This window comes from Pholcus phalangioides, unplaced genomic scaffold (genome assembly GCF_987345545.1).
Source record: "Pholcus phalangioides strain wild (caught in Gottingen) unplaced genomic scaffold, Ppha-v1.0 ptg000007l_1, whole genome shotgun sequence".
NCBI lineage: Eukaryota > Metazoa > Arthropoda > Arachnida > Araneae > Pholcidae > Pholcus > Pholcus phalangioides.
Window position 1 is genome coordinate 5,454,113 of NW_028301600.1, and position 17,909 is coordinate 5,472,021.

Below are 17,909 nucleotides of genomic sequence, written 5' to 3' on the forward strand. Positions count from 1 at the left end.
TCCTTTTTTAGTATATAATTCACAGGCGGAATAGACATGAAAGTATGGGGGTGGGTACATGATGATAATGATGTCAATCCATACATCGGATTCGCCTATGATATAATTTGTATGGCGGAGCACTTTTTAGACATAATTTCTATGGTGGGGCCCCATAGGCTTCTTTTTTTTAAATTAATCATATTTATTGATTTTTTTTTTAATTTCCCCGTAAGCGGCTGTGGAGTACCTGTGATCCGCGGAGCACCGATTGAGAATCGCTGATATAAAAAAAAGGCCTGTTTTGAAATCGGAAAAAATAAGGGCTTTCATAAAAAATGAAAAAAAAAAAATCGACATTTTCTTCGAAAATGACGTTATTAAACATAGCCGGATACACCTTATGCCCTTCCGCCAGGTGGACAGAAAACAACGGACAAATTAAACTTCTCAAAATGGCGAGAGATTCCACACATCAGCCAATCAGATCCAACATGGAAATTTACTAACATACAAATTTACATACTTGTATATATTTTTAACAATTTTTTTTTACAAAATCGATATTTCAGTGAATGGAAAAAAAAAAATCGCGAGATATTCGTCTCTTTTTACGCCCCTCGTTTGTATATTATAACGTAAAAAAAACTATTTCTCCTCGGTTCGAGGAACGCTCGTACCTTAATCAACATCATCGAGGGACCACCAGGTGTTTGTTTGGCGACATAATTTGGCGACTTGTAGCGATATATAGTGTAGATGCCGGCCGGCGCTTTATTCTCGTGTTGCAGTCAGTGCGAGGCTCGTAGTGGTATCCGCCAGGGGCTTCTAGTTCAAGCTGCCGTTGAGCTCAAGGACGTATGAAAAAAATAACACGAGAGCATTAAGTGAAGCGTCGTGTTTAATGCGTTTCATGCTTCACGCTCTTGATTCCACTCTCGGAGCATCTGCACACCGTGAATATCTCCTCTTCATGTGACTCTACACCTTTTTCCGAGACGAAACCTCATTTTATTTGTTTTCCCAAGTGCATCTTTGTTTCCATAATTTGACGCAAGGTAAGTTCTATCGACATGAATTTCTAATTTTTGCTTTTACGTTTTCGTAAATGTGGTTTTTTTTTTTTTTTTTTTTTCGTATTCAAACGGATTAACAGTACAGTAAATCCCACTTATAACGTCCCCCTTTTTTTGACTGTTCCCCACTTAGAATGAATTTTCGTGGTCACAACTCTAATACTCGTTGAGATTTCCTGTTTTAAAGAGTTTTTTCCCGCTTATGTTTTCATACCGCTTATAACAATCTTTTGTTCATCATAACGAGGATAATCAAACATTTTGGTTTTTAACGTAATCTAGATGTTGAGAAACGAGGGTATTACCAGTGTCGGCGTTGAAAATAGTGAAACCTAGATGTAACTGTACTCCGTGGAGCAAGAAAAAAATATCTTAGAGGAATTGTTATACCGGGAGGCAATATTATGTGTGCTACCAAATTGATGTTTTTGAGCTTTCAACTATGCAGATTCACATTTTATGGTGGTACCAAGTATTTATCCACCACGAAACATTTTACTTTGTGCAATAAAACTAGTTCCAGATTTGCTTTTGCCACCATAAATCTTAGTTTATTGCGAATGTTGGACAATGAGCATATTCAGTTAGATGCATTGCACTTTCGGGGCTTGCACCAGAAACAACTTTTTTTAGTGCTTTTCGGTGACCAGGTGGTGCAAAATACCAATTTCATTGGACACAACTTCGTTGCTTGTTTATGCTCTAAAGATAAGTCTTAAATTCAATTTTCGGTGAAATATAAAAATATCGTTACTGATTTATCGTTGTAGGAATAGTTTTATCGAGTGGACTACATAACATTAGACTAGGCAATTCCAAACTTTATTTGAAAAAATATTGTAGTTTTATCGTTGTAGCGAGGTTTAACTGTATTTAATGTTGAATTTCTGATTATTTGCTCAATGTCGATGACACGGCAGAAAACGCTAGACCAAAATTCCATAAATTTCTTTTTTTTGATGAAATGGGCTTTTAAGCGATTTTCCGCTCATGCAAACTAGGGGGTATAAGGAAAAATGTTCCATTTGAGAAACCAACCTTACATAATTTTGTTTTCGACAAGGGAACACGGTATAGATTTATTTGCACATCTCAACAGGCTGAACTCAATTTGAGATGGGGAAACCACCAGACATAATGCCAAAAGTACAATAAATTAGTAATAGTAATTCGTCAAATTTACACGTTAAAAATTAAATCAAATATATACGCAATGGAAACTCATTGAGAATTCGATGTAAGGAAGACATTGCACAAAAACACAATGTACAAAAGATGAGTAGGGAACTAATTTTATTCACCAATTCCAGGTTGGGGTGTCACGGAGATTTTTCTCTAATGGGGCTGTGAATAAATGGGAATATCTTAACCCGGGAGTCATTAAATCTACCACAATTGATCTTATTTCTTTTTAAATGTGGTCTTAGAAAAAAAATGGTCTACTTATTCTATGGGTGGTGTATTTTATCATGAGCGTTAGGTTTATCTTGGTGTTTTTGGATAATTGCTATTTAGGGTTGCTATATTAGTACTTCCATGTTTTTGATGGCATCTTTTTCAGTCGCCTCGGGCATTTTGCCTGTGTGGTCTTTGTATAATATCTAGGCTTGTCAATGCTAAAATGAGATCTCGCCGATGCCAATTAGTCAAGTTTTTGAAACGATTCCAATCTTTCGAGAGTAATTTGGGGGCGGCGGGGGAGGGGCAAGCGGCTTCAAAAAATACAATATAAATGTACAAACTAGGTGAAATGTACTGTATACATTATGTTCTTTGCTCCCCAGAAAAAGTTGAAATGACTGGCTTGGTGGTGGAGGGGAGGCAGGCCAAAGATGGTATTGGCGAACGAAGAGGGGTCGTGATCTTTTGGGTTGGAAGAGCTACGAGAATTGATCTCCCATTTAGTTTTTACGTTCAGATTGGGGGGTAAAATCTGACTTGCCGACTTCAACCATAAGATTAAAATAATTGACTTAGATATCTTACTGGGAAAAGAAAAATAAGCAGTTTTTAAATTCGTAACTAAATCGTGGATCACTAGGTTTATTTTTGGGTCGCGGTGAAGAAAGGTTGATCCCTTTGTCCAAGACTGTGTCAGTTTGTGCCCCGAAATTTTAGATTCACTACAGTACCCATGCCGGAACCTGTATGGAAGTGTACATATAATTTAATGACTTGTTTTTGTCTTTCACTTCTCAAATGAGATTAAAATTACTTTGCTGTAGGCTCTGGACACCCAGTGAGAAACCTAAAGTTTTTAGAAATTTTAGCTTTTTAAATCGCACAACGAATTTATCTTCTGTCCATTCATCCTCTTGCATTTAGTTGCAATTATTCAAGTTACTTTGAATTTTATTCTACAACTGAACTGTGAACATTCGTTTACATGCCATGTTTTTAAGTGGATCCCGCTTATAACCCCATTTAGAACTTCCCGCTCAGTAAGACTTATTTTCATGGTCCCAGCTCTTATCAACATTGATTTCCCGTTTAAAGCGCTTTCCAGCTTACGTTTTTCGCAAGTTTTTCGGAAAACGTTATAAGTGGTATCCATTGTACCTTAATTTCCAGTTTGATTGTTCGGGAACCTTAGCAAAGTTCGAGTAGTATTAATAGAATTTGAACGAATTACTTTTCGAGTCACGATCACCACCTTTGCCGATCAGAATCACCCATCGCGTGCCTTGACTCAAATCAGCATAATGCTAATTTTTGAATAGTGTTTTGTTAGTGTCACTCTTGTGCTCAGATGGCAATGTTTTAATTCACGATGGCTAATTTGTAAATATTTTAATATGGATAAACTATGGCTTTTTGAATTACAATTTTGCCTCCGTCGTTTCCTCATAAACAAAGACTAAATTGTGCCGCCTTCGAAAGTTTTAACGAACAAGACTGAATTGCGAACTCAATTTTTTGGTAAGTGAACATTTTGGTATCTGAACAGAATTATTCGCGATTACGACATCGAACACTCGTGGGGCGGCTGCCGGGTGTTCGCGAACTGGTTGAAGATGCTCTTCCGAAAGCGATGCAAGAGGTGCTGTTTTCGCTGCATATCGCTATGACCCGTATCACTATTGCGGTGAAACTTGCCACTGCATTGTAATGAATCTTCAACTCGTAATTATCCACGCTTGGTCTGTTCAAGTTTTGAAAAGTTTCTTACAAGGCGGATGGACTTAATAGACATGTTGCAGCCGAAAAACTTGGCCGTATTGCAATTATGGCACAATTGAAAACTGTTTTGGGCCAAAGTTATCCTTTATGGTCCCGTGTATATTTGAATACTTGTCAAATATATGGTCATACCCATTTCAATTTTAGTATTTTGGGAAGCGCATCTTCTAGTGGTTAAATCATGGGTGGAGATGAGATGCGTGAGGGCATTGCCCCCAACGTCAAAGGTGGAGTCGACTGATCTATGAATTGAGTGTCCCCAGACTTCCGAGTCTATCTCCGCCTATGGGTTAAATTTTTCTGTACAAAACACAATAGATTGCACTTAGTCCATTCCTTGCCGATATCATTTGAGAGCTGAAATTTTACGTGTTCAGAACTTTAAGCAAGGTAAAAAGTCGACAAATTGCTGTGCTGATGCATTGTTTCAATTAAATATACGCTAACGCCTGTTTGTATTTTCTAGAATTTGTCTTTCTTAACCCTCTGGTTCACCACCCCCCTAATAAAAACGTAAACCGTAGGTTTGGCTTTGAAGCATTGAACCAGTTTCCCAAATTTTGTTCCATCGCCCCTTCTCACGGGTATAACGTGATCGTGTGGGTTCGCTTAACTTCTATCGCCTCCTGGACAATTCCATAGCCCCCTTTGGGAAACTGCGTTAAACTACCGTTCTAAGAAATTAAATGAAACCTTTTGGTGGCAAATTTTTGGATTTGCAAATTTACTCGTGCAAAAATCAACATTCGTTGGGCCCCATGCGGTAGTGTTATGGGGGGGGGGGGGTATAGTGTTGGACAATCGTAAGTCATTCCAGCACTCTTCTTGGACTTGTAAAATTTTGAAAGCCTACCTACGAAATTCCAGTATACTTTGGAAAATTTAAGGGCTTTGATAAGATGTTTTGCTTAGCGCAAAGGCAGTTGGATTTTTCCCCGGCAAGAATTGCGGTATAAATGGAAAGAAGGAAAACGGCAAACCGAAAATATTAAATTGTGTTAGTTATGTAATCAATTTTTAGAATTCTTTTGATGGATAGTTCCACTATTCATTTATTTCCATTAATATTGGTGGAGAGCTTTGTGCAGAGCTTTTCGTGTCGGGTGTATCGAGAAAAGCTGTTTAAGCACGTTTTTAACGACTTTTTTCCCTTAAAATGCTTCCCGCCAGTAAAACTTTGCACCTAATCTTTTCAGTTCTCAAACAATGTCACAAAAAAATTTTTTGCGATTTTAAATTTTTGGTTGTCGCAATTAAATTGAACTATAGGGAAGATTTTATTCTACAAAATTGAATAAAAATCTTTTAATTGTACTTTCATCCTGGCTGGAGTAGTTGCTCAAAACAATTAGGGGCTTTGTGAATACCTAACAGGAGTTAACTCAATGTTCTCGCAATACTTTGTGAATTAAAATGTGAAAAATCTCAATTGAATAAATTGTTTTGAGTAGTATACCTTGTACATGCCAAATTTTTATTTTACCAGATTTTTCCATCTTTTTATAATCCTTGTATTATCGGATTTTAAAGTAGGAAGCAATTGTTAAATGAATCTTAAATTGAAGCAAGCACAAGTTTCGAAATTTAAAATACTAAGTCAATGATAATCAGTATTTTAAAATGCAGCAAATCCCCAATTTCACTTGCCCTTATCAAAACTAACACTCGCAGAAGTCAGAGTTTAGAAAATATAACTCCAAAAACTAGTCTTTCTACATTCCCTATATAAGTGGGTTGTTAAAAGGTGGTCAGCGTAGGGTGGTTAGATGTTCCGATTTTTCGCTATTGAATTCATTGCCCCGAAAAAGGTTTTAATGGAGCCTGTTTGTCCCAATTTTTGTATCGCAATCAAATAAGTTCTGCAATACTGAATTCTTTCATTTTTAAATTTTAAACTATGCGTGTCTTTTTAATTGAGCAGTCTTATGTGGTTAGTAAGTGTGCTGTCTCGAGGTATATAGGGGAATACTATCGACCACCTAATTGCACGCGATTCCTTGTGGAAAAACTAATGGGGAAAGTGTTTTGGATTGACCAATAATTATAGTCTTAATTTTTAAAAGATTCACTTCGAAATCCTGTCAAATTCAAATATATTGCTGTATTTGCATTGTTACAGCTTCAAAAACGGCTAATCCCGAGGAATTGAAGCTAGGTATGAAAACCCGTTTATTCCTTGCATTTCTCTCCATTTGACTGAAAGGTAGAGGGGGGGAAATTACATTTTGTCCGCGTTTATTTTGGGGACAAATTTTTCAGTCAAACGTATAAAACTTTACTGGCAAATTAATCACCATATCTGTATAGTAGGTTATATCGATGTTTATCCAAAATTTTTAGCCTATGGCCCCTTTTCGACCATATTTTTTCTCGTGGCCTCTACTCTCATCCAAGACCCTATTTATTGAATTTGGTCATCTTTGTTCATTAGATCTTATTTATAAATTTTATCTCAACGCCTGGGCCAGGCAGATCCAGAAAGGATAGGATGATCCTTTCTGGATCTGCCAAGAATCAAATTATATAGGAAAAACTCGTGGCAGTCCAAACCTCCGACACATCACCCTGTGCCAGTACTTACCCTGCGCTAACTTCTGAGCTCCCTCCTTCGGGGGTTATCTGTGTGGCTGTCTTGCCATGGGTCCTCGGGCGATGTAATGTTCTGGGCCCCCATAGTTAGCTGGATGTAAATTTACATATGTGCAGTCGAAAGTCTCGAGTTAGCGCATCAACCCCTCGAGTATAAAAACGGGCCTGCCGTTCGGAATCGGCAATAAATTGTAGGTCCCGGTAATTAGCCTTCGCGTGCAGAAAATGACCGTGGTTCGACAAATGATCGAAAGCCTCAACCAGATCTGTGGGGCCCCCGTGGGTTTAAGATAGCCCATTATTCTATGGGCAGCTCTGGTGAATTTTGTAATTACTCGTATTTTTATCGCCATATTTTAAGCTGTGGCACTCTTCACCGCTTGTAGCTCCTTTCATCCGATTTCAACCATGGACCCCCTTAAAATATCTCGGGGCTACAAAAGGACCCCATATGGCCCCAGGTTGAAACTTATCACTCCAGAGGAAAGTTCCAATCGTGAAGGGTAAAACCTAAACTTGGCTTTAAACTGGATTGAATACTTCACTTCATTTAGCTGCAAACCGTTGCACGGGTTGGTGGGGGATTTAGTTGGATATTCGGTGCGTAACTGACCGTTACAAAACTGGCGTCGCAAAACTTCAACGTTATAACCCCCGAAATATTCTTCCGATCCTAAAGTTTCTATATTGGTTTTTCCACAAGGAATTGCGTGTAATTGTCCGGACGATATCCACGCTACAAAGAAAATTTGAACGATAACTAAAAACCCTTAACTTCTAATGTGCGTACAGCTCACTAGATAACAGTTCTATGTGCAACTAATTCTGTAAATTGTGAAATCGATATTTACATTACCTATTTCAATCTAATTTTTAACTACGTTAGGTATTTTTGTCGGAATTTGTTATTAGCTTTATTCAGTTGAATGTCAAATTTCACTTGATCATAAAATGTTTTCAAAAATTATGTATTTAGTGCATTTTCATTAGAAGTTGCGGGTAGAGGGATAGATTCAAAAGTGGGCAGTACATTGATTTTTGGGGCTTGAATGCGTGGATGTTGGTAAGAACTCGTCAAATCGATGTCCGTTAGTCTGTCAGCCGGAATGGCGGCGAAGTTAGAGATCACGTTATTTTATCCGTCCGACCTTAGACATGGTGAACTATTCGGCGATCGGATGAACGTAATATTTCCCTAGGTCGGACATGATCACGCCTGCTCTAGCTTTGTTGGACTTTGGTGTGGCATGGCCGACTCAACATGTGTTTTTATGGACTTTCAGTCAGGACATCAACAAATTAATTTATTCTTCATCGCCGAGCCCAAACCCCTGAAGTTATGAATGATATTTGGTTAGTAATTTCATTTCATGTAGAGTTGCTAAGCAAGGGGTTTTTCAAAACCTCTACCCTTAAGGGGGTAAGAAATGGGTTCAAAGGTTAGAGAAAGTGCAGAGCCAAACCGCTGGAGCAATACTTTGACGTAATACTTTAACAGCCCCTAATTTTTAGCCATTTTTGATTTATCCTCTTTGTCAGCAAAATTTCGTCGGCACTGCCCCCCTACCTCCTAACGCATAGTATCAGAAACGTACTGGGGCATAGTGGGCTCGTGCGCCTCCCCAGATGAAAAACGTTTAATGCAAATTTTTAAGTTTCGAAAAATATCTTTTGTTAGCACTAAAATAAACATTGATATTTGAAGGGCAAGAACTGTCGAAATTCATTGCTGACTCACCCTTTGAGCAATAAAGTAAACCCCTGGCCCGCAGACCAAATGTGGCCCTGAAGGTTATCTGATGTGGGTTGCCCCCAAACCTAATTTAATAAAAGTAAACTAAGCGGCACATTCACAAATCGCTTAAATGGCCCGTGGCACATTTTCAGATCACTGAAGTAGGCCTCAAAGATCACTTTCATATTCGAATATCAATTAAGTAACCCGTGACAGTTCCAGAACACTTGAACGATCCGTGGTACATTTAGAGATCCCTTGAGCGACATGTGGCAGTTTTAGAGCACTTAAGGGGGCCCAGAGCGGTTCTACATCGCTCAAGTTACCCACTGAACATTCTCGGATTACTTACGTGATTCGTGGCATAATTACGGATCACGAGTGCGTGGCACAGTTCCAGAGCACTTGAAGGATCCGTGAAATATTTAGAGATCGCTGAGTTCTCTGTAGGGGACCTATCAATAGGGAGAATGTTAGTTCAGGTGCCCAGTAACTATCGATTTTCCCTTTTTTGGCGCACCGGATAGGATACATTAAGAATATTTCATATCTTCATAAAGGGTGGTTGATGACGTAAGCATCCAAACCCCCTCCCATCGATGCTGACGTAATACTTGAATGACCCCTTATATTTGGTCAGTATTCGACTTACTCGCCACGGTTTTTTCTAAATTCGGCCCCTAAGTGGTCACGCGGGGTTCAGGATTTGGGACAATCGTGGCTGAGCCGAAATGGTCGAAGCTATAAATATAAAAGTTGGTCAGTTTTATTTTGTAATGTGAACTCGCTAACGATGGATTTTTCACAATTCACTAAGGGGATGTGGGGGGGGGGGTAAAATGTTGTGGGGTGTAATAATCGCTGAGCCCAAACCGCTGTAAGCTATAAATATAAAATTCGGTCATATTTTTACTCTCCAACGATTTCTGGAAATGCAGCACCCAAGGGTTATGAGGGATTCAAATCTTATTGGAAGGAATCTGATAGAGTATGTACATAGACGTTGGAACACAGGACTCGGAGTACTTTAGTTACTCCCCCAGTGTATATTTAATGTATACCGCTGTAATTTATGAGTATATAATGTAACGAAAGTTTCCCAACATTTTTTGTCCCATCGCCCCCTTCAGAAATTTTTCTCCCAACACAATCTAACCCATAGGATCCTGTTATACCCGTAGCTTCTACCGCCCCCTGGAACATTCCACCGTCTCGGGGGCGTTAACGTTCACATTGGGAATCACCGATGTAACTCATCCGCCCGTACATGGAGTATACTCGTGTATACGGGACGTCCGACAGTAACGGCCCAATGTTTTTTAGGGTGGATTGACATCTCGTGTCAGACAATGCAAACATTCCTTAACATGTGTCTGCGCAACCACGATACGTTAGATATTGATACGTTCATTGGTTTTGTGAAATAATGTTCGCCATGTCTGACGACATGGTGAGTGTTTATAGATGTGAATCCACCCTTACTCGTTATGGTGACGCTGTAGAGTTGACGTGGCATATGAATGACGTGGCAGAGTGAATAGTGATACTCGCCGAATGCAAGTTGAACGCATCAGATTTATAAATTGATTATTGGCGTGTTTACGGCCGTATTCAGGCAGTTTAACTTCAATCGCAGGTTTAAAGTAGATCGAATCAAATTGGTTAAATTAGGAGATCGAATCGGGTTTGGTTAAAATCACAATCTTTCATCTGCGATTGTAGGTGAAAGGATTCACTCTGCCGGTGAATGCGGTCGTTAGAGCGTTGATTTTTAAATGGCTTGACCCTCTTAAGCGGCGCAGCAGAAATCAAACCCTTCAAAATGCAATATCCTTTTTAATGAAATGGGATTGCTTCCGATTTTCAGCAGGTCCAATTTAAGAGGTATAAGTGTTCCATTGAGAAATCAACTTCACAAAATATCTAGCCTTGTTAATACTAAAATGAGGCTAAAGTATCGAGGTAGCTGTTAAATACAAGATTCTAATCAGGGATGCGAGATCTCATCAATGCCACTTAAAGGGTTAAATGATATGGATTCAGCTTTATCATTCATTCTGCTTTCATTAGCTGTTTGCCAAACACGTATATAAAAATATTTGTTAGACTTCGAGTAAAAAAATGAACTTCATTTCGAGATTTCATATTTATCAAATTTTTGAGTTTTTCTACAGCTTTCCGAAAAATATCGAACTGATAAGTTTAATAAGGATAAGTCTTTATCAAAGATTAATTCCTTGGATTAAAGCTTCAATTAAGACACAAATCATTGAATTCCCTGTATTCTTGTTTTGGAATCCAGTGATTAAACATTTACAAACGCCTAAAGTTGTACAATTGGCTGTTCAATTCAAGCTTTCGATCCACTTTCAAATGCCGTTCATTTCGGTATAGTAGGCTTTTCGTATATTTTATTCCAGAACTTGCGATTTATCAAAAAATATCCTAAGAGACCTAATTTCCATGACAAAGTAGTTGGAAGTATCCAAAATAAGCGTAATGCGAGTATTACACTAAGTTTTTACAAAACTTAATGCAACCAAGTCGTATCGGTCGAATGTAACCAAGAGACCTATTGGTTAGTTTTATAAAAGATCTATCAAACTTCTATAAGCCTTAAAATTATTTTTGAATTTCCTGCTTTTTCCTGTGATCAAGATCGTCCTATTGTAGAAACGGCTTATTAGACCTTTTGAAGACAATTGTATTTTTACAGTTCATAGTAGGACTAAAGCCAAATGGACCTTGACCCACTTAGGGACTAAACGTTCATCGAGAGTACAGAACAGGGTCGTAAATATACTTCAGCCGAGGCGAGCACTCATTTTGGCACACTGGAGTAGCAATGTTGAAAGTGAATTCGACTCTCCGTGCAGTAGACCTACCAGCTCATTCCTAATTGCTGCCCCGGTTCAGAACTTAAATCGCTTAAATCTTAGTGTTGGTAATTTTTTTAAAATCAATATCTTGCAAAACTGAAATTGCATGTTTTTGATTAGAATTGATCTTACGTTGTCCCTCGGTCAGAACAAGTTCCTTTATCTGAGTTTTCAATGAAAGCGCGGATCCAGGGAAATGTTGGAGACTATTTTTATTGTAGGTTCATTGGATCGTTTCATATTTTATGGGTCAGTTCTTGGGAGGGGCGATCCCGCTGGATCTGCACCTGTTTTTAATGTCATTAAATCGCGATTGAACCTACGTTACTTTAATATAAGTACGAACGTAGTGCCCGCTGGTTTCAAATTCTGCAAGTCGTGCCGATTGCTTAAACAAATTTCGGGTTTTATAACCAATCCTAAATGGCACTTCAAAAATCTGAAACCAGCGTGCACAATGTTGGTACCCTTATGTTACAAAGCTAGTCTTTAACCACACAATAACTTTCTTTCAGATGACTGCTCAGCTACAAAATTCACCATCCCGCCATCTAGCTTTCATTTCATTAGCACTTGGATTTTTAGTCATTTGGACGGCTGTCTTAGCTGGTGTATTGGTTTCACGCACTCTAAAAGTGAGTATATAAAGTTCAAATTTATTTCTGCATGTCTGACATTTTAAAAAAAATGTTTTGGTTCGGAAATATTTCCAAAGAATAGTTGGCTACCAATGTCAATAACCACTTCAATATCCCAAGGAAAGCGGGTTGCATGTGAAAACAAAGTTCTTCATAAAAACGGCGACACAATAAGCCACTTCACGTACAAGGTTTTGCGATAAATCTAACGTTTTCCTAACCTAATCGCACGTTAGAAAAATTAAAGGAAAATTATAAATTCTCTTTACCCTCGCCTTACATTTATAGAAAGATGCATTGTGGGAAAAATCGGGAGGGAAAGAGGAAGGGTTACTATAAAGTTTCGCGATTGGTGAAGAGAGGAAAGAAAACTTGTTGGAATAGAAACTAGTGTTTATTCCACTATACGTGATATTGCACCCGTGATCGTAGAGGTTAATTTCATCCACAGAAATTCTAATCTGGGATGTCTGCGTCGTAAGGTATGGGCATCCGCCCCGCAGTGAAATATGGGAGGGGAGATTGTTCAATCTTGCAACTAACCATCGATCGTGTTAAGTCCATGGAGCCTCCGATGCTTTACAATGACAAGGGCTCTTAATACCAACCAAGATTAAAACCTATTCCTTGACTAGAATGAAATTCTTGAAGTCTAACATCGCGGTTTTCACTGAACTCTAATGCTTTTTTATTAAATTAGATTGTCTGCACAGTACATGCGCCGAGATGTTAATTCCATTGAGTGAAACTTAACGTCGTCAAACACAAAGTTCATATTTCTTGCCTTTTCCAGTCATGCTGATAATGTTTGGGCCTGAAGATAATTCTCGGTTTACCAGCACATGCTGGGTGGTTTCGCCATAGCGGTTAGCGGAAACTAAATCATGGTGTTTGCAGCAAGCAAACCCGCATTACCATGTTTAGATAGCACCTAAACGCGTGCCGTTTCCAACAAAATATCCCGATGCTCCTTTTTTTGCCATCAAGGAAATTTATCTTCTCCAATCTATCGTTTCCTCCCAGTCGTCAAATAACTAATTTCAGGACATTGGCATAATACTTTGCGGAGTCTGATTTGAAACCTTGTTACATCTGTCGTGCGCAGTTAGCACACGCTGATGCCAAAATAGGGACCGTGTTTCAATTGACTTAACTACTGTATTTCTTGTAGCTACACGTTTTAGTAGGACACATAGATAGCGATAGACTACAGAATATTTTGCAGTATTTTCAAACGTGAGTGCGCGGTTTGAAATGGGGTAAGGGTCGAGCACCTCTTACTAAATTGGAAAGTATTTCCTACGCAAAGCTCAGAGCACCGTAAGTCTAAACTTTCATTGCCCCGAGTTATAGGATATTAAATTTCCGATCCTAAAGTCCAGTTTACACGCGCAATATTGCGGTAGCATTGGGAGATCTTGCACCCCCTTGACTTTTTCCTTCGTAAGGAAAAATAGAGCAGTCATTGAAATCTCTTAAAGCTGGTTTTTTCTATTTCCTATGTAAACGGGGCTTAAGGGTGCTCGGCCCCGTGCTATGAAATACTGTAAATACTCGAGCGTCCCCGCCATCGTATTTATGGTTTAGTCCCCGTGGGCTATGCGAACTTCGCCACGCCCTTCCTCCGTTTCTTAAACACATTACTGAAATATGCCGAAAATACGAATCTTCCCGTTATCGTATTGAGGAAAGAAATATTAGTTTTACCAGCCGGGATAAGCCCAGGATCTTAATTTTGCTACATTTTAATTTTATCTTTAGTAATTTGATTATTACACACGCCATATTTCGGGTATGCCCGTCGCTATCCCGGATGCAACTAGTCACGGATTTGGGAATTATCATTGACGAGCGGCTTAGGTTTTCTGGACATTGCTCCAGAATAAAGCCAATAGAATGCCGTTTCATTTTCGTTCTGTTTCAAACTTTCATTTTCTCTTCGCGTTCTAAAGTCATTCTTCCGTTTTCCGAGACTTAGTTCATCGTGGACTAGAGTACATTGTACGGTTTTGGAGACCACACCTAAGAGGGACAGACTTTGTTGAAGGGGTGCAGAGAAGAGCTATGAGTGTCCTTTTTTACACACTGGGCTTGAGTTATGAGATTTCATTTTTTGATGTTTACATGGGGAAGAACGCAGGTGTCCGGGATATGATCGAAGTGTTTAAAATTGTCAACGGGAGTAAAGGGATGGACCAATTAGTCAATCGACTGCTTTGACAAGGGGACAAATATCGATTGGTAAGGGACAATTCCAGGTTGTCGCAGGGAATTTTTCTAATAGGGTTAATAAATGAAATAGCTTGCCCCTTGGGTAGTAAATGCTCTTTTTAAAAAATACGATAATCATGTAGGGGGTAAATTGAGAAGCTATCCATACTTAGAATAATGCAACCATAAATATTTTTTATGGTCGTTGTATATTTTGTAATGTAGTTTCTAGTTTTCTCATAATTGCATTTTTAATTGGGTTGCTGTATTCTAGAAATGACATCCATATTTATGGGATTTTTTCCCGCCACCTTGTTGGTCATTTTGGCTGTTCTAGCCTTGTATTTGTGTATTACTTAAATTCGGCTCCAATTTAAAGGTAACTTGAATAGTTTGAAGCCTTGGAATTAACTGGAAGTAGCATCAAACCCCTTGTTACTCGGCATCTCGATCTTCGTTATCCAGGGCTATTATCTGCTGGGCTCTTTTCCTTTGGTTGAATATTTTTAAAGCTCCTCTCATAAAGTTTGATGTTCCAAAGTCTGAAATAATGGTCTTATAGATTCCACAGTATCATTAGAAACCCTGTTGGAAGAAACTAGTCTAGCCCACAGTCGGTATTCTTTCAAATACTGTATTGTGCTGTTGGTCGAACATACCCCAATAATACACATGTCTAGATCTGTCATGCGCGTGCATGAAAGCTTTTGTATTAGCATTTGCTGTTTTGAAGTAACGATTTCTTTTAAAGTTAAAATTTTGAAAGATACTTTTTTATAAAAAAAAATCAAAGTTCACACAAAGCAACTACATTCCCCTTGCATTATTGATTCAGAATATGTATGTCCAACTGCATACTAAACAAGTGCCATTATGAATTTAAAATTCATATTTTGTAAGTTTCCTCTTTATTCCTCAGGATGAGGCAAGTGCTAAAGAAACCACCAGAGTATTTCACACTCATGAAGATGTTGGAAGAGTTGTATTTGCTTTGGGACACGAGTTGGGTAAGTGAACGAATTTAAGTCCCTTATTTGTTCTTTTTATGAACTTAAGATCCTTCCAGATATTGCTACGTATTGGAACCAGAACATTTGACGTTAGCTTTCTGGAACCTTTCGCGTCGATTTTAAAATTGTTTTAACCAGAAGGTTCAAAGATGTGTATATTTTTGAGTCTCGATTCCGATATTTTCTATTCATTTAAACCTTTTTTTTTTTTTTTGCAGTTTCAACGGTAGACTGGATGCTGTCTACTCCAGACAAGACCCAGATTGATAACATGCTAGTGACTTGGAAAATAACCAATAGCGTCTTGAGCACTGTAAAAGAAGACAGCAGTGATAGATGGGTCACCAGTGTTGTGTCTATGCTAGATACTCTTGAAGGTCGCTTAAGCTCTTTCAGAGAATCCATAACTGATGTGAAGTCCAACCCTTTAGCTGCTGTCAAATTTTACTTAGACTTGTGCGATTGGGTCCTTCAGCGGTGCTTCTTACTGGACTATACTGGGCAGCACTTACCCGTTCCGAACTTGCCGTATACTTTATTCGTGAGAGGCATGTCTCAGCGCTTTGGGGAGCTGGCTTTGGGAACTGTATATGTCAAATCCGATATACCAATCAACAAATCTGAATTTCTACGATTGAGAACTGGCAGTGAAGAACTTATGGAAGCATCCTTTCATTTTACTCCTCGTGCCCGGACGAAATGGGTTGGGCTTCAGGAGCAAGAGCCCGGTGTGCAGAAAGTAATGGCTGCAGTTGTAGAGGACATTTTATCGGGCAGCTCATTAAGAGGTCAGGAAGAACTTGCCGCGTTTTATCTCAACGGTGTCAAAGAACAGATAGCCATGCTATTGTTAACCAAAGAAGTCTTGAATACAACACTAGCCTCGTGGGTAGAAAGGCTTTCGCAACGTTCGAGTAACACATTAGCATTCCACATGTCCATTGCCATAGTAGCTATTGTAGCTGTCATTCTTTGTCTCATCGTCACAATTTGTTCATGCAATTACCTCAGCAAAGGTCATTCAGAAACTGACAAAAATCATGATGCTGAAATGCCATACAGTAATCTCGAAAAATCTGTTCTAGCGAGTAATATGAAACCTCAGTGCTACATGTAGATATGAAATTTTTATGTACATAGTCTATTTATTGATCATATATAATTTATACATATGTATGTAGTATTTTTAATAAAGTATTTTGTGTACGATAGTTTGTATAAACCTAATTAAATTTTATGAATTCAATATCCCGAAGTCCCAAAAATATACCTCCATTCGGATAGGAACCCTCGTTCATCCTTTTAACCGACGTGGGTTCCTTTCGATATTTTGCCCCTTTAGCAATTAGAAAACTATCGCCCAATTTCAAAATTGTTCTGCCGATGAATTCACTGTGAATCCGACGTTGGATCATGATTACGCTGGATAATCAAGGTTCTACTGTATTAACCATTCACTGTATTGCCTAAAGCCTGTTTTTAGTTTCGATGTTTCCTCGAATTCCTAGAAAAATACTGAATGAACAGCTCTGAAATTTCGGTCATACAGGGTGGTAGCTATCGACAGCCCGGTAATTACTCTATTCTTTGAAAAATGTGCGAAAGTTTCCGTTTTAGGATCAGACTAATATTTGTACCACCAATGGAAATTCTTCCTTGGGTTGCAGGCATTTTGAAAACTAAGGAAAATATTAAATTCCGCGTGTTATATAAAGATCGGTTTTCTTACGACTGGCACCTTTCTCTTCATGTAGGGATGTTAACCTTGCTATTAAATTTGCCAAATTTATCACCAGATTTGTAAAGTCTTAGCCAAATGTATTTGTAAAAAATAGACATTTTTGCCAGAATTTTTGAGATAAGGTGCATTTACTACGTGGTCGTTGTAATCAGATTGCATGTTGATCAATGATTTTACTAAATCTTTTAGTTTCTAAATATGGTTTTGAATGTTTTCGTAAACGTTTTCATAACATGCCGTAAAATTTGTAAACTAATTGTTGGACTACAGAATTTGTAACTGGGGGTTGATTTTTTTTTTTAATATATTTAAGATTTGTCATTCTGCAACTTAACACAAAGTTAAGTCGTTGCGCAAATACGGCCCCTAAGCCTAACTTTCACGGGCGTTCTAGTGAATTTATAACATGAAAAAGGGAGTGAGAGGGGCCAGGTTATTTTTTCCAGACAATTTTTTACATTTTCTGAGTATGCGAGGTTTACTCGTTGAGCCTCCGGTGGAACCATGCGTTAAAAACGGCCCTGTAAAATTTCTGAGTTGGAACTAGAGAACTCAAAATTGTGTTAGCGATACTTATTTAAATGAGACAAAGTGATCAACGTTGTGCAGTTTGTTCAAAACACATTTTTGGGTATAAGCGATCGCGTAAATACGAGGGAAATACTGGTTTACTTTTTTCGATTCCTCTTTAGGGTTATACAATTTTGTCCAGTTTCAAAAACGCCAAGTTGTACGTACGGTGAATTTGATATAACGTCACTCCAAAACCCTACCAGTCTCCGCAGAACTTAAGGATTCGTTTCGTGGAAAATAAGTAAATTTGAAAAACTAATTTTTAAAAAGTAAATCTCAAACCTTTAATATAAGTTAA

At 38.4% G+C, this 17,909-nt stretch overlaps 1 protein-coding gene across 1 annotated transcript; it reads left to right on the plus strand.

Annotated features, from left to right (window-relative positions):
- The first annotated feature begins 641 nt into the window (after window positions 1-641).
- LOC149084829 (uncharacterized) lies at window positions 642-16,508 on the plus strand. The gene is made up of 4 exons (XM_089232569.1): window positions 642-1,037; window positions 11,954-12,073; window positions 15,207-15,294; window positions 15,516-16,508. Exons 2-4 carry the CDS (start codon window positions 11,954-11,956, stop codon window positions 16,412-16,414), a joined length of 1,107 nt encoding a protein of 368 aa, XP_089088695.1. The 5' UTR covers window positions 642-1,037; the 3' UTR covers window positions 16,415-16,508.
- Window positions 16,509-17,909: the final 1,401 nt, after the last annotated feature.

What these genes read in the sequence shown, in the direction of transcription:
- LOC149084829 (XM_089232569.1), top strand. Translation starts at nt 11,954, where the DNA reads ATGACTGCTCAGCTACAAAATTCACCATCCCGCCATCTAGCTTTCATT. An exon ending in TGGTTTCACGCACTCTAAAA is followed by an intron (nt 12,074 to 15,206) that starts GTGAGTATATAA and finishes TTTATTCCTCAG; the next exon opens with GATGAGGCAAGTGCTAAAGA. An exon ending in TGCTTTGGGACACGAGTTGG is followed by an intron (nt 15,295 to 15,515) that starts GTAAGTGAACGA and finishes TTTTTTTTGCAG; the next exon opens with TTTCAACGGTAGACTGGATG.